The sequence below is a fragment of the Fringilla coelebs genome (assembly GCF_963513975.1).
Source record: "Fringilla coelebs genome assembly, chromosome: 20".
NCBI classification, from domain to species: Eukaryota; Metazoa; Chordata; class Aves; order Passeriformes; family Fringillidae; genus Fringilla; species Fringilla coelebs.
Window position 1 is genome coordinate 2,177,355 of NC_140046.1, and position 12,721 is coordinate 2,190,075.

Sequence of the window (12,721 nt, forward strand, 5' to 3'; positions counted from 1 at the left end):
TGCTTGTCTTACGAAGATTGAGAAAAAGAAGAAAAGCAGCACAAATGACAGGAGCACTGCAAGAAGCTCTGAGCACATGAGCAGCAGATTTGGAGTTATTTATTGATGGGTTTGCCCACTGGCGGTGTAAAATGTGTGTCAGTTGTCATCACCAGTAACAATTTCAGCACATTGTGTTCCTTTTTTATTTACACCAGTGGCAACACGCTTATAAACACCGTCACCAGGGGTGGGTCAGGAGGTCAGAGCTCAGGGTTAAGAATGGAAAGGGTCATCAGCTATTAACCTAAGTTTAGCAGCCCTGGACGTGCAGGGGCCTCAGCACCTTCCAGACTTAGGAAAACTTCTGGATCTGAAGGAATTTGGCTGTAAAAGGATTTTCTAGGGTTTGAATTTTAGGGGTTTTTGGGAGGGTAAAGTCTTGTGCATTTTGTAGCTATCCCTGTATGGTTTATGGGCTTTTTGATCTTTAAAAAAAAAAGGAAAATTGCTCATTGAGGGCTTAATTCTGTTTGGAGGAGGGGGGAGTGAGTGTTCCTTGGGCTTCAGCAGGACAGGGTCAGACTAATCCAACACGTCACAGAATAAAAATGATCAGCAGCAGCAGTGATTGAAACCTGAACTCGGGACTGATGAGGTGGAGGCTTGTTATAAAACCAAAAAAGTGAAGTTTTCCACTTTTGCCAGTTTTTAAGGAATGTGCAAGCCCAGGGGAGCCTGAAATGGGGTTTGCAGCGGTGATGAGTAGTTTGGGGTGAGCAGCCCGGCATGTTGAAGGGACCTGCCTTTGAGAAAGTGCAGCCCTCCAAAAACACTTCCCCTGAAGGTGTTTCCAAAGGAGCTCTGAGAGGGAAAACACGGGAGTGCTGCCCAGAATATCCCGGGGATGGCTCTCAGTGCCTCGTTTATTCGGAGCTCGCCCGCTGCAGCGCGAGGCTTCCCCCAGGACCTCTCACCTCCTTGGCTTTTACAGATGCTGCTGCTTTAATGCTCCAAAGGCCAAGGCATTTTTTTATTGTATACTTTGTATACTGCCTTTTCTGGAACCCTTAAGGGGCTTAAAAATTCATGCCAAGGAGTGCAAGGCTCCCCCTCTTTTCACACACAGCGGTGAAATCCATCAGTGCTGGTAAAAGAGACAAAACTGTTCCCATTAATGTTCCCTGTATTTACAAGTTACACTGTGTTTGGAGCCTTGTACAGCCCTCAACATCCCTTCAGCAGGGCACACTCTGAGAGTGGATGTACCTGTTTGAAATTCCCTCTGTTCCCATCTCTGCTGTGCGTTTGATACAGCAGGTTTTCCCAGGAGCTCTCCTCCTCCTCTGCCAGGCAGCCTCTGGAGCAGCACAAAAACCCTGTTTAGAAACCTTTAAAGAAAGCTGAAAATTCACAGTTGCAGTTAAACACGAGCTCAGTGTTTCCAAAGGTACCTCGTGGGTTTGAATACACAGATCTAATGAATTTTAATGGGAATAAGCTTTGAATTATGTAAAATATAGTGAGATGTTCGGCTTGAACCAAACAAAAATAATCTTTTAAAGTAACATTTTAATACACAATTTATCTAACATAGATAATTTATACAAGTTTCCTCCAACCCCAAGTCTGTTCCAGGAAGCAGCACTTCTGCCAAAAAGCTTTTCTTTTCCATACAGAATAGGGGTTTTTCTGGATCGTGCAGCAAAAGTTGTCCAAAGCTGCCTTTACATTCTCCCAGCCCTGTTGTTTGGATGTTCAGAATTTGGTTTGTAAATAAAACTGGCAGCTTGCTTCCAAAAGAGCCTTTGCTCATCCATGAAAAGAGGCAGAGGGTGATAGTCCTAAAAAAGAGATTTAATTCCTCGGCCGATACGTGCGAGGTAGCTCTTACTGAGAGCAGGGGCTGCATTATTTATAGACATGATATTTGCATAATACATGAAAGTAAAAAAAAAAAATACATTTTTTGTTCTGCAGGAAGGGCTCAAAGTCCAGCTTTTCCCCACAGAAGCCGTGAGTTCCCTGCCCTGGTGAAGCAGAGCTGTGCAGCCCCGGGCTCGGTGTTTGGTGGAATTTCTCCCTCGTTACTCACAGGATTTTATGGAAATCTTCTCAGTGTTCTCAGTGTGTGTAACCTATGGGGGAGTTACAAAAGGCTGGGTTGTGTAACAGGCCTACGTGTCTGGATTGCTGCAGTCTGTGCACACCAATGGTGTTACTATTAATTTTCTGAATCAAATCCTGTGCGAGGGGCCAGATGGCTTGGGAGCATCTTGTCATCCTGGCTGCTGCAAACACGTCCAGCCAGGAAAAAAAGAAGATTGAACTGTGATTTCACAGATTTTGCATTAGTTAATCTGGGATAGAGAGGCTTCAAAGATCCCATCAGTTAATTCTCTCAGCACTTGTGGAAATTTCTGGCACATTGTGCTAAAGCTGGTTTGAAATCCAAGCGGAGAATCAGCGCCTTAAAGAAGCTGATCTCCTGCATGTGTCCAAATTAAAAAAAAAGAGATAAAATAACCCCTCCCTTGTGTGGATTTGGGCTGAGGCTGATGTTTGAGACAACACTTTGAATACATTCGATATTATCCAAAGTAGTTGCTCAAACTGTCGGGATCTGTAATCGGTTTCATTGCAAATGCTTCCAGAAAGTGTTTGCTAAATTCAAATTTTTCCAACTTTACAAATTCTAGAGATTTTTGTTTTCCCTTTTGGCTGGCTGTAATTCCACTTTCACCTTTGCAAACAGACCTGCTAAATAATAATCACTTGCAATCTGTGAATTTCCCTCCCCTTATCAATTATTAAGTATCATAAACCTTCTGTTTGGATAATCTTGGCACCACTTTAAGCGTTAACAGTAAATTTATTTTTAATTAAATCTGTGCATTGAGAATAAAATGAGGCTCTTCTGCATACTAAACAGAACACATATGCCACCTCTACTTATTATCAAAAAATCTGATAATGCTTATGAAAGTTGTAAGGGCTGGCTGGAGTTCATTGTCTGTGTCCCATTTAACTTCAGCAGTATTGGCTGGTGAGGTGGCAGCCAAGGTGAGTGGCTGCTGTTGCTTCAGAAGGATTTGTTGAGAGAATTCCTTTTTTACAGAGTATTTCTTCAGTGGAAATCAAAACTTTTGTTTCAGGATAGCTACAGGTGATGGGGAAACACGGATGCACTCAGAGCAGTGCTTTGGGACACGGAGAAGGTGGTTTCCCTTCTCAGATGCATTTGAGCTAAAAGCTTGAAATTACTGGAGTAGAACCTTGTGATTTACCATTATTATTATTATTATTATTGTTGTTGTTGTTGTTGTTGTTTAGCTTCAGTTTTTCAAGAACTTCAGTGCAGATCCATCCGCTTGCAGTTCCACATGAGGAAAACCAAGTCTAGAAAAACCAGCCCAGGATGTTTTGACAGCTCAGCTCAGGAAACTTTCTGCTACCAACTAAGAGGTGGCCGAGTGAAAATGCCTTCCCACGTGTGTTTCCATGAACATTTCTGCTAGCAGGAGCTGCATCTGAGATGAAAATGCCTCTCCACTTTTGTGTGTTTTTGTTCAGCTTTGAGTGTCTGAGAGCGCCGAGCGCTTCTGCCGGGGCCGGGAGGGCTCGGGCCAGCGCTGTGAATCTCATCATTTATTTTTGCTGAGCTCTGCTCCCAGCTCAGAGCTGGGGGGATTTTAGCCCAGAGGGAAACACCGGGGCAGCACTGGGCACCCATTGTGCTGCGGGCCGGGCCGGGGCGCGTGAAGCTGTTTGCACAAGGCGCTGCCTCCGCCAGGGTCAGCCCCGGTCTGCGGCCGCCAGAAATGAAAAACATGCCCCAACCGGGCCCAGAGCGGGGTCAACAGCTGGCAAAGGATATGGCAATCATTTATATAAATATGCTTTCTCAAGCCCACAAAAACAAAAATCCCAAAGCCAACAGCTGGGAAGGGTTGGAAGTAGCCCCAAGGCTGGTTAGTTCCCTTCCAGATGGGGAGGTTAGACCGGGGGTAGCCAGGCTGCTCCACATAGACTTCCGATTCGCATTAGGAATGAAAAGAGTGGAGGGAAGGAAAAAGGAAGAAAAGCTACAAGCATGACTGCTCTGTTTTTCACCTAACTTAATCAAATAAGTGAAGAGTTTCCGAGACGGAAGGCTTGCATTTATTGGTATTCACGCTGGGTTTTCTGTGTTTATCGCGGTGTCTGATACACTCCTTAACTCTTTCAAAGGGGAGCAGATATATTCCAGGGAATAGTTTATATGTAATGTCATGGTCATTTGTAGACAGATTGAAGAATCATGTGAAGATTTATGCTCTGTTCATGTTTTCTGAGTGTTCATATCATCAGATCCAACAGAAGGAGAGACAAAGACGTTGCTGGCCGTGGCTTTGTGGTCTAAGCCACAGATACAGTTTGTTCTTCCTACAGTTTGCTTTTACCTGTACTTGTCCTCTCAGCATGTTTTGATCTGCCCAATCAAAGCCTTTATCTGTCCAGAAACTTTGGCATTAAATGTTCTTTCCTTCAGCACTGTTGCCATCCACGTGGTGATGTCAGGGAAGGCCTTCCACAGTTGCTGCTGGTGTGTTTTGTGCTCATGAATTTTGCTTTCTGACTTTAGTTTCCTGCCATCCTGACCAGTAGTGCTGATTCTGTGGTGGTCATGATGTCATAACTCGTGCATCCAAGCTGCAAACTGTGATTTCTCTGCTCCTTCCTTCCTGGGGAGAGGATTTCTGCGCTGTCTGCTGCTCGTGCAGATGCATAAAATCCCTCAGGTGTGGCTGAAGCTCTGTTCTCCGTCTGCAGTTGTCCCCAAGCCTGTCAGGGTTTGGAAACCAGCTTGGGGTCACACAAATTCATCTTTTGGTTCTCTCTACAGTTATTTGCAGAAGGGTTAAGAAAGTTCTCAATATCTGGGCAGCACTGAGCTCTTCTAGCTGTGAAATCACAGTTGCAGGGAGAGAAGAATTTCCAACCTCTGCACATTGAGGCTATTTACAGTGGGAAATAAGAAGGGAAGCTTGTGTTGGTTCTGTGTATATATTCATGTGGCTGATATGAATCTTCTGGATTTGATCTTATCTCTTTTTCTCTTGGAAAAGAGCAGTAAAACAAGGTAATTTAAAACTACCTGAACACATCCTTCCACCTTACTGCTGGGCCCTGGAGTGGTGACCTGCTGACCTCGGGGTTACAGGTCTAGTGCTTTTTATCCACCCTGATTTCCCAGTATCTGCCCACTTCCTCCTGACATTGCAGCCTTGTTATATAAGGAAATTGGAAACACCGAGCAGCCTGTGCAGCAATCTCCTCTGCAGATAAGGGCACTGGTTTTAAATAGAAGTGAGCACCCTGGCTGTGGGGGAAGCTGGATTGGCTTTGCAGTGCCAGTTAGGAATGCATTTACTCCAGAAATTACTGTATATTTTTACACAGATACAGTCATTTGACTTTTTAAAGCGAAAAACATACATTGAGACTTCTACAGCTCAAAAGAATGCACGTAAAAATCAGAATATAAAAATCAGTGTAGTTTGGAGAGGTTCTAATTCCATAAAGGATTGGCAGGAGGATTAATAGAAGTATTAATAAGCTGCTTGATTTCTTTTGTGGTTGCTTTCTCTATTTTTTTCTCTTAACTCTTGCCTTTCTGAAGTGGCAGAAAGATGAGCTCAGGTACAAGGCCATGAGTTCCATGAAAGGTTCAGCCTTGGAGGGGAAAAGAGAACAGGGTTCCATCAAAGCCAGGCAGTGTTGTTTCTTCTGAAGAGTTTTGCTAGATTTCTGACTTGACAGGGTTCATTTTCTCAGGTGCCAGCTTGTTTAGTTTTGTGAAACACAGCTCACAAAACTGAACAGTTTTGTGTTTTAAGTAGTTGATTGTGGAGTCTGAATGGGACAAGGAGTTTAAAGCAGCAGATGGTGATGGTGAATCAAGTTAAAAACAGAGGCACGTGTTCTGTTGAAACCCAGAATTGCTCATGAAGACATCTGCATTGAAGGCTCTCTGTTTACAAATAATAATTCAGATGGACAACAAAAATTAAGGTATATAAAGCTGAATAAGTGTAAGATACTGCTGGAAACCCTCGGGAGTAACAATGGTTGGACCAACTGTGAGAAAATTATTGTCAATTTGTTTCTTTACCCTGTTTGATAGAAGCAGAAAGCAAAGTGAGAGGAAATTTAAAGTATTTCAGGTGTATTCCATGGAGTGACTGGGAGGGTGTCCAGGACTGGTGACATCCACAGGATGTGCTTGAATAATTCCAAGTCCAGAATCCAGGTCAAATCAACTTCTCTCCAGGGCACACAACCCACCTTAGAAAAACCTGAGCAAGTCTGGTTGTTCCTCCCTGTAACAAATGTGGTGCTGGGAGCAGGGAGAGCAGGGAAATGTTCCTTGAGGCTGAGCCAAGGGAAATGCAGAGCTGGGCTGAGAACAGCAATAAAATCTGCAGCTTCTCCACGAGGAGCAGCCAGCACCTGGAACAACAGCGCTCCATGGGAATGGCTGAGCCCCACCAGTCCCTTATCAAGAGCATTTCAGGACAGTTTTAGCCTCGTTGGTAACAAATAAACAAATTCCAGTTCCTGGGAGATGGGGTGGGTTGGGATAGTCCCTAAATATCCTGGAGACAGGAGAGGTATAAGGATATCCCAAGTGAATATCTAAGATTCTCCCAAATGCAGAAGTGGAAGGAAGGATTGTGTGCTAAACAAAATTATATCAGGCAGCCAGAGCTTTCCTCAGACATTGCAGCCCTTAAATAGTGCATTTATTGTCTGTTAATTAATATCTCTGGTTCTTGGAGCACAATTCTGAAGCACATAAGATGGATTAAGGGAGGTAAAATTTAACTTATGTACTGGCAGTTTAAAACATATTGTTGATTTAATCTCATTGAACTGCTCAACTGATCCATAGTACTGACCAAAACCTGCCCAGGAAGGACCAAAGAAGAAGAAAAGAATGAAAAATAAACTACACAGTAGCAGACATGCCCAAAGCTTCGTGGAATGAGTAAATAAGAAGATTTCATAAAATGAAACAGTAATTCCTTTCCAGAAGATTAACCAAATGGAAATGTTCAACATACAGGACTGGTTAATTAATAGTCAGGTCCATCAGTTCCCTGTAGGATTTTCCATTTAAGAAAATCTCTCTTCTTAAAACAGAGCAGGTGAAATGATTGAAGTTGCACTACTGTGGCTTAATTATTTTAAGTCACTCTCAGGTTTGTGTAGTGGTGACCTAACCTCTGGTGTTCTCCTTTTCATTGCCTTCAGGATAAATTCCCTCTTCCTAATGTTGCATTGATTGTAGAGTTTGTGTTAAATATGATCATATTCATGTAGAAACTCCTGCTTCTCTAAATGTAGTGTCAGGAGGATTAGTGCTTTGCCATGTGCATTTATTTAATGTTTCCTCAGTTTTTTATTATTTGGTGTTAACTTGATCCTTACAAGTCTCCTATAAATGTAACTTCACTCCTTAGTTAGTCTTTAGCACTTCCCTGGATGAAATTTACACTGTGAATATTTTTCTTTAGTAGTCATCTTTGGGTTTGAAGCAGCACAACCAGTGAAAATAACAACTTGAGTATAGCTTAAAGTCATTTCCTTCCTTTTCCTTGACACCTCAAATGCACACCTGCACTGGAGCCCCCTGGCACAGGGGGACACTGGGACTCAGTGGTGGCTGCAGGACTGGGAGTGCCTGTAAGGGCAGTGTCAGTTCTATTGGCAAAGTTTAAATCTTTATCAACCCCCAAAAACACACAAAAAAAAATTTCTTAAGGGTTTGGTTGGGTTGGTGATAAGGAAAACCCTTTTAACCACTCTGTGTTTGTCCAAAAGATGTAGAATTTGGATTCAGGAATCATTTTAACTGAAATTTTTACTTTATAAAAAATTAGCAGAGTCAGTGCAAAAGAAAGAATTCATAGTGCAAAGCAGAAAGGGTAAAAGAAAAAACTGCCCCCCTCAAATGGAATATTTCTTTATTCCTTCTTTTTCCTGGAGGAAGCAGGAGAACATTTTACTTTGTTATTAAACTTCACTGGCTCCGTGGGGCAGTTCCTACCTCTGGTTTAACAGGCACCGAGCAAATAATTTCTTATTTAATCTCTCCCCTACCAACAGGGCTCCTTCCAACTGCAGTGTCCCTTTTCTGCCACCTAAAGGAAGGAGTGGTGCCCCATGGGTTCTTCTCAAAAGGCAAAAACTGTTTTCATCACTGCAGACCAACTTTTTTTCCCTAATTCCTGATAGTGTGATCTCATAACGTGGTGAAGAGAGGAGCAGGACACTGACAAAATTCATCATAAACTCTCATTTAAACCCCAGCATTTTAACACAGATGTCACATAGAAGAAAATTTGCAAGGATTTTTTTTTTTAAATCATGGTTGTCCAGCATATAGGCCCCAGTCCAGGAGAGCACTTAGGTCCATGCTTAACTTCAGACATGAGAGCTGAAGTCAAGGATGTGCTCAAATGTTTCCTCTGCATTCCCTGCCAGCACCAGGACAGGGTTTGGGTCCTACAGTAGCAGGTGAGTCATTCCATAAATCTCTCCATATTATGAAGTGATTGCATGACAACTTTTCAACTCCAAATAACCATTCCTGGCTTTTTTGGCACCAGATGAATTAAACTCTTGCTGTTCGTACGTGGGTTTGTAGTGTCTGTGTTTAAAAATGTGTGATTTCACCTCCTGGCTGTGCCAGTTCTCGGGTTTTTTGGGGTTGTTTCAGTGTGGGAATTTAGAGCAGGAACTCAGAGCTCCATCCCTGAGATAAAAGGTCAGGCAGCATCAACTTGCAGAGAATTTCTTGATGATTTCCCAGCTCGGGCTCCGTTTGGTGAAACAGAACCAGGTGTTGAAATGATCCAGTTGCTGAGCGTGTCATCCTGGCACAGCTCCCCAGCTGGAAACCCTGTAGGTTTTCCCTGCTTTCCAAGAGTTTGGGTGGATTTGGAGATGAGGTTTGGGATGTGCAGAGTGCTGCAGGAGCCGTGAGTGTCCCCGCCCTTTCCCAGCTGGGCTCTTGGCAGAGTGTCACTCCCGCTGTTAAACACGGTGACCTCGCTGCCTGTGATTTACTAACTGTTTTACAAACATTTCCTCACTCTGTGAGGTTTGATATGTTCCCCATCCTCAACAGCTCAGCAGAGCCACTCAACCACCCAGCCAAACCTGCCTTTGTTTACAGCTTTGCCGGAAATTTTCGCAGAGAAAAAAACTTTCTCCTTTTCCAATGTTTTATTTTTAAGTCAACACTTTCTATGGTTTATTTGTGCAAAGCAACATTTGGGTACAAGGTATTGCACCGTGTCCAAGTGGGAATTGCTGCTTTTCTAAAAATAAATTGAGGGTCATGTGAACCAGTGCAGAAAAATCTGAAGATACCAAATATTACAGGACCTTTACATTTGGTGGTTCTTTTTTCCATAATATTCTGGGCCTGGATTTTTCTGAACTTTTTTTCCCACATTAGTTTCTATAATAGAGCATAACGTAAAATGATGAAACACAGGAAGGAATCTTCTTTTAAACAAAATTATCAGTGTTAAAAATAACAGTCCTATTTTCCCTCAGTGTGCATTTTTTTTCTTATAAAGGCTTTATTTAGTACCCTCGCTATTAGATACACCCAAAGAGTCCAGTAATATTTAAGTGGCATTTTGATTTCATTAAAAGCTTAATTTTCCTAAATGCTAATTTTCCTCATGTGCCTTAAGGTCCCACAGATTTAATTTCATGTTTTGGGCAGGGAACTTGAAACTTGGGATGCTTTGGAGAAGGAAATCAGGCAGCTGTGCCTGGTCTTTGCGCTGAAACTTAGTGCAAATTAAAATTAGAATGGGATGGGAATGTTTTTATTAAATGTTTTCACAGAGGAGATATGTTTCATGGAAATGGCCTTGCTGTGATGACAGCTTCCCAGGGTCAGGGTGGAATTTCTAGGGAAAAAGGAGACAAGAATAACCTGGGCTGCCCGGGGAAGGGCAGGCAGGGCTCCTCGTGCCCAGGTAGCCAGATGCTCCCAGCAGTGGGAATTTCTCTCTGTTCCCTCTTTTCCTTTCCTAACCTGCATTGATTTACCATATTTATCATTTCTATTGCAGATGCTGCTGGTTTCAGCAGCAGGACAGACACACTGGCCTACAGAAAGCCCCTTGCAGTGCTCTTCATTCTGAAATTTCATTTCTCTCTGGTGTTTCAGAGTAAGGAAATAAAAAAAGCTCTTTTGTGGAATATTATTTTGTAAATTGGCAATTGATGGTGCAGAAGGTAAAGACATTAAGGGCAGGTCGTGTCCTCTGTCCAGGTCACTCAGGACTGGGTATTAGATTTAAATCTAGTTCCAAATGAGAATTTTGTTTTGTTTTCAGTCCTGATCAGTTTGTTCTTTGAGCTGCATCCCACTGAATGTATATTTTTAGGCCTAGATGCAAAATAAATGTTTTCTTTATATTTTACAGGTTGGTGAATAGAACTTAAATGACCTGGAGAGGTGTTGACATTGAACTCCTGGTGAAATACCTCCTTGCTCTGGTTCTCTTTCTGTCCTGTGGCTATATTACATATATTGCATTTTTAATCCTGTGAAATACAAGTGAATTAGAATTCTAAATCTTCCTTTTAAATGCATTAGATTATTAATGCTGTTAAAGGAAATACCCACAAATGGAATTATTTCTGGAGGGTTTGTTTTGCTTGTTTTAATCACTCAGAATCACTCAGGCATTCAAAGGGAATTTTCTGTGCCAGGCTACCTAGTCAAAATTAGAGAAAGAACCTTCACCAGTGGAAAACAAGCTTTAGATACTGATGAAAAATACTTTGAAAACACTTTTTGTCTAGAAATTATAATTATTAATGTAATGTCTGTTATTTAATGCCAGTGTTATGTTGAAAGCTAGGAGGAAATGGGTTTGAATACTGAAGTAAATGATTATTTACTTCATACAAATTAAATAAATTCAAGAAACTGAACATTTACTTCAGTGGGATGGGAAAAAAATAAAAGGAGGGAAATGCAAATCATGTTGAGTGTGTGGCAGCCCCACAGAGGCACAGGCTGCAGCAGTGCCATCCCTGGCTGCCAGAGCAGGGCACTCCTGCATTCCCACTCTGGAAAAACTGATTTCAGTCAGGCTCAGGGTGGAAATGCCCAGCCAAGGGGTTGAAGGCATGGCAGTGTGAAATGCAGAGTGCTGGGGGTGTGTGCCAGGGTCAGGGGGCTCCCCCCTGAGCCCCAGTGCTGCAGAGGAACAGGGACTGACCCCAGTCCTTGAGGCTCTTTGATGAGCTGCTCCTCTCCTGCTTTGTGCCTGCCCTCCAGCCAGCAAATAGCACTGAATTTTCATCTTGGATTGTCCTTTCCTTCTTATTTCCCCAGTTGTTGTGGTTAGAACAATGACTATTTACTGATGGATTCACTGATGTGAGCCCTCTCAGGACTTGTTGAGTTTTTGTTGCTCTCTGCTTTTAAAATATTCCTGTGCAGTTTGGAGGCTGTGGGACCTGACACCAGGAGAAGCAGAGTAAATCATCCTGCTGGACATGCTATATCTGGATTTAAATCCATAGTTCTGGTCATGTCCATCACCCCAGAAATGAAGAGAACAGCCCAAGGCAGGTGTTTAGCAAAAGAAATTATGATTATTGATCTCTTATCAAATAGATGTCTGCACATCAAGGAAGCAGGTACAAGTCCTGACCACAGGTGAGTTTCAGAAGGAATTTGGGATGAAGCCTGGTGGCAGAGAGGTGCAGGAAGGAGAAAAGGAAAATGATCCAGTTTCTTGTCCCTTTCTGCTGAGAGCACTGCAGCCAGCTCACCACTGCTCTGCACATGCTTGTGGTTCCAGGGGATGGTATAAGTAGTGTGGAGTGGTTTTGTTGCTATGGGAAAAGTGCTAAAAAAGGCTGGATCTCTTGTAGAGCTCCCATCCTTTGGGTATTTAATGTACAATTTCTGCTAAGGACACTCAGAATTATACCTCTGATACTAAATTGCTTAAATGTTGAAACATATGGTCTTGTGTGCTGTTCACTAGGAAACAACTGGCTGTTTCCAGGCTGCCAAATTCAAATAAACTTGGGCTGTAGGAAGGGGGAATCTGCAGCAGCTCAGAGGATGAAAGAGAGGGTTTTTACTGAGGAGCCAACCTGATGTAAAGAAAAATCCTAATTCAACTTAGTGCCATATACTGGTAACAGATAATTAAATGTTAATAGCTGAGAAGTTTTTCAATTAAAAGTGAACTGTTTGTGTCCTCTTGATTTCTTCAGGGGGCCAGGGCCGTGTCGCTGCCGTTTGTGGTGTTCCCTGCTACAGTAATCATTTTAATAAAATGCAATTATCTGCATAATTAATTTCTTTGACTGCTCTGCTGTGTCCTTCACTTGCAGAGGCCAGAATGTCAAAGATCAAGTAGACTGGAGAAAATAAAAAATTCACATTGTGAAAGGATATAAAAAATACTTGGAATTGCAATGCATTGGCTTCTATTTATCTCAAATGTCAAGGGCAGTGTAAAATGTATTTTTAAAATGTGTTTTTGTATGGTTTGAGCCCATTCTTGGCGTAGTTGTGAATCTAGAGGGGCCATTGTTCTTTGAGAGAGTTTGAGGGGGTTTCTTTGTACAAAGTGACAAAAAGAAGACTTGGAGTACTGGGCTGCCATTGTTCCTGTGCGGCGCTGTAAAATTTGATTTGAAA

General features: G+C 42.5%; 1 protein-coding gene across 8 annotated transcripts in view; it reads left to right on the top strand.

Annotated features, from left to right (window-relative positions):
* The window catches only part of BCAS3 (BCAS3 microtubule associated cell migration factor), a 293,342-nt gene that overhangs the window by 170,405 nt on the left and 110,216 nt on the right, over positions 1–12,721 (top strand). Inside the window, exon 24 of one of the 8 annotated variants that reach the window (XM_084218879.1) lies at positions 10,476–10,525. The exons of the other annotated variants lie outside the window; for them this stretch is intronic. Coding sequence (XP_084075005.1) covers positions 10,476–10,483 — 8 coding nt within the window. The 3' untranslated portion in view covers positions 10,484–10,525. Of the gene's footprint in view, positions 1–10,475; positions 10,526–12,721 lie in introns of those variants that run through there. 8 annotated transcript variants of the gene reach the window in all.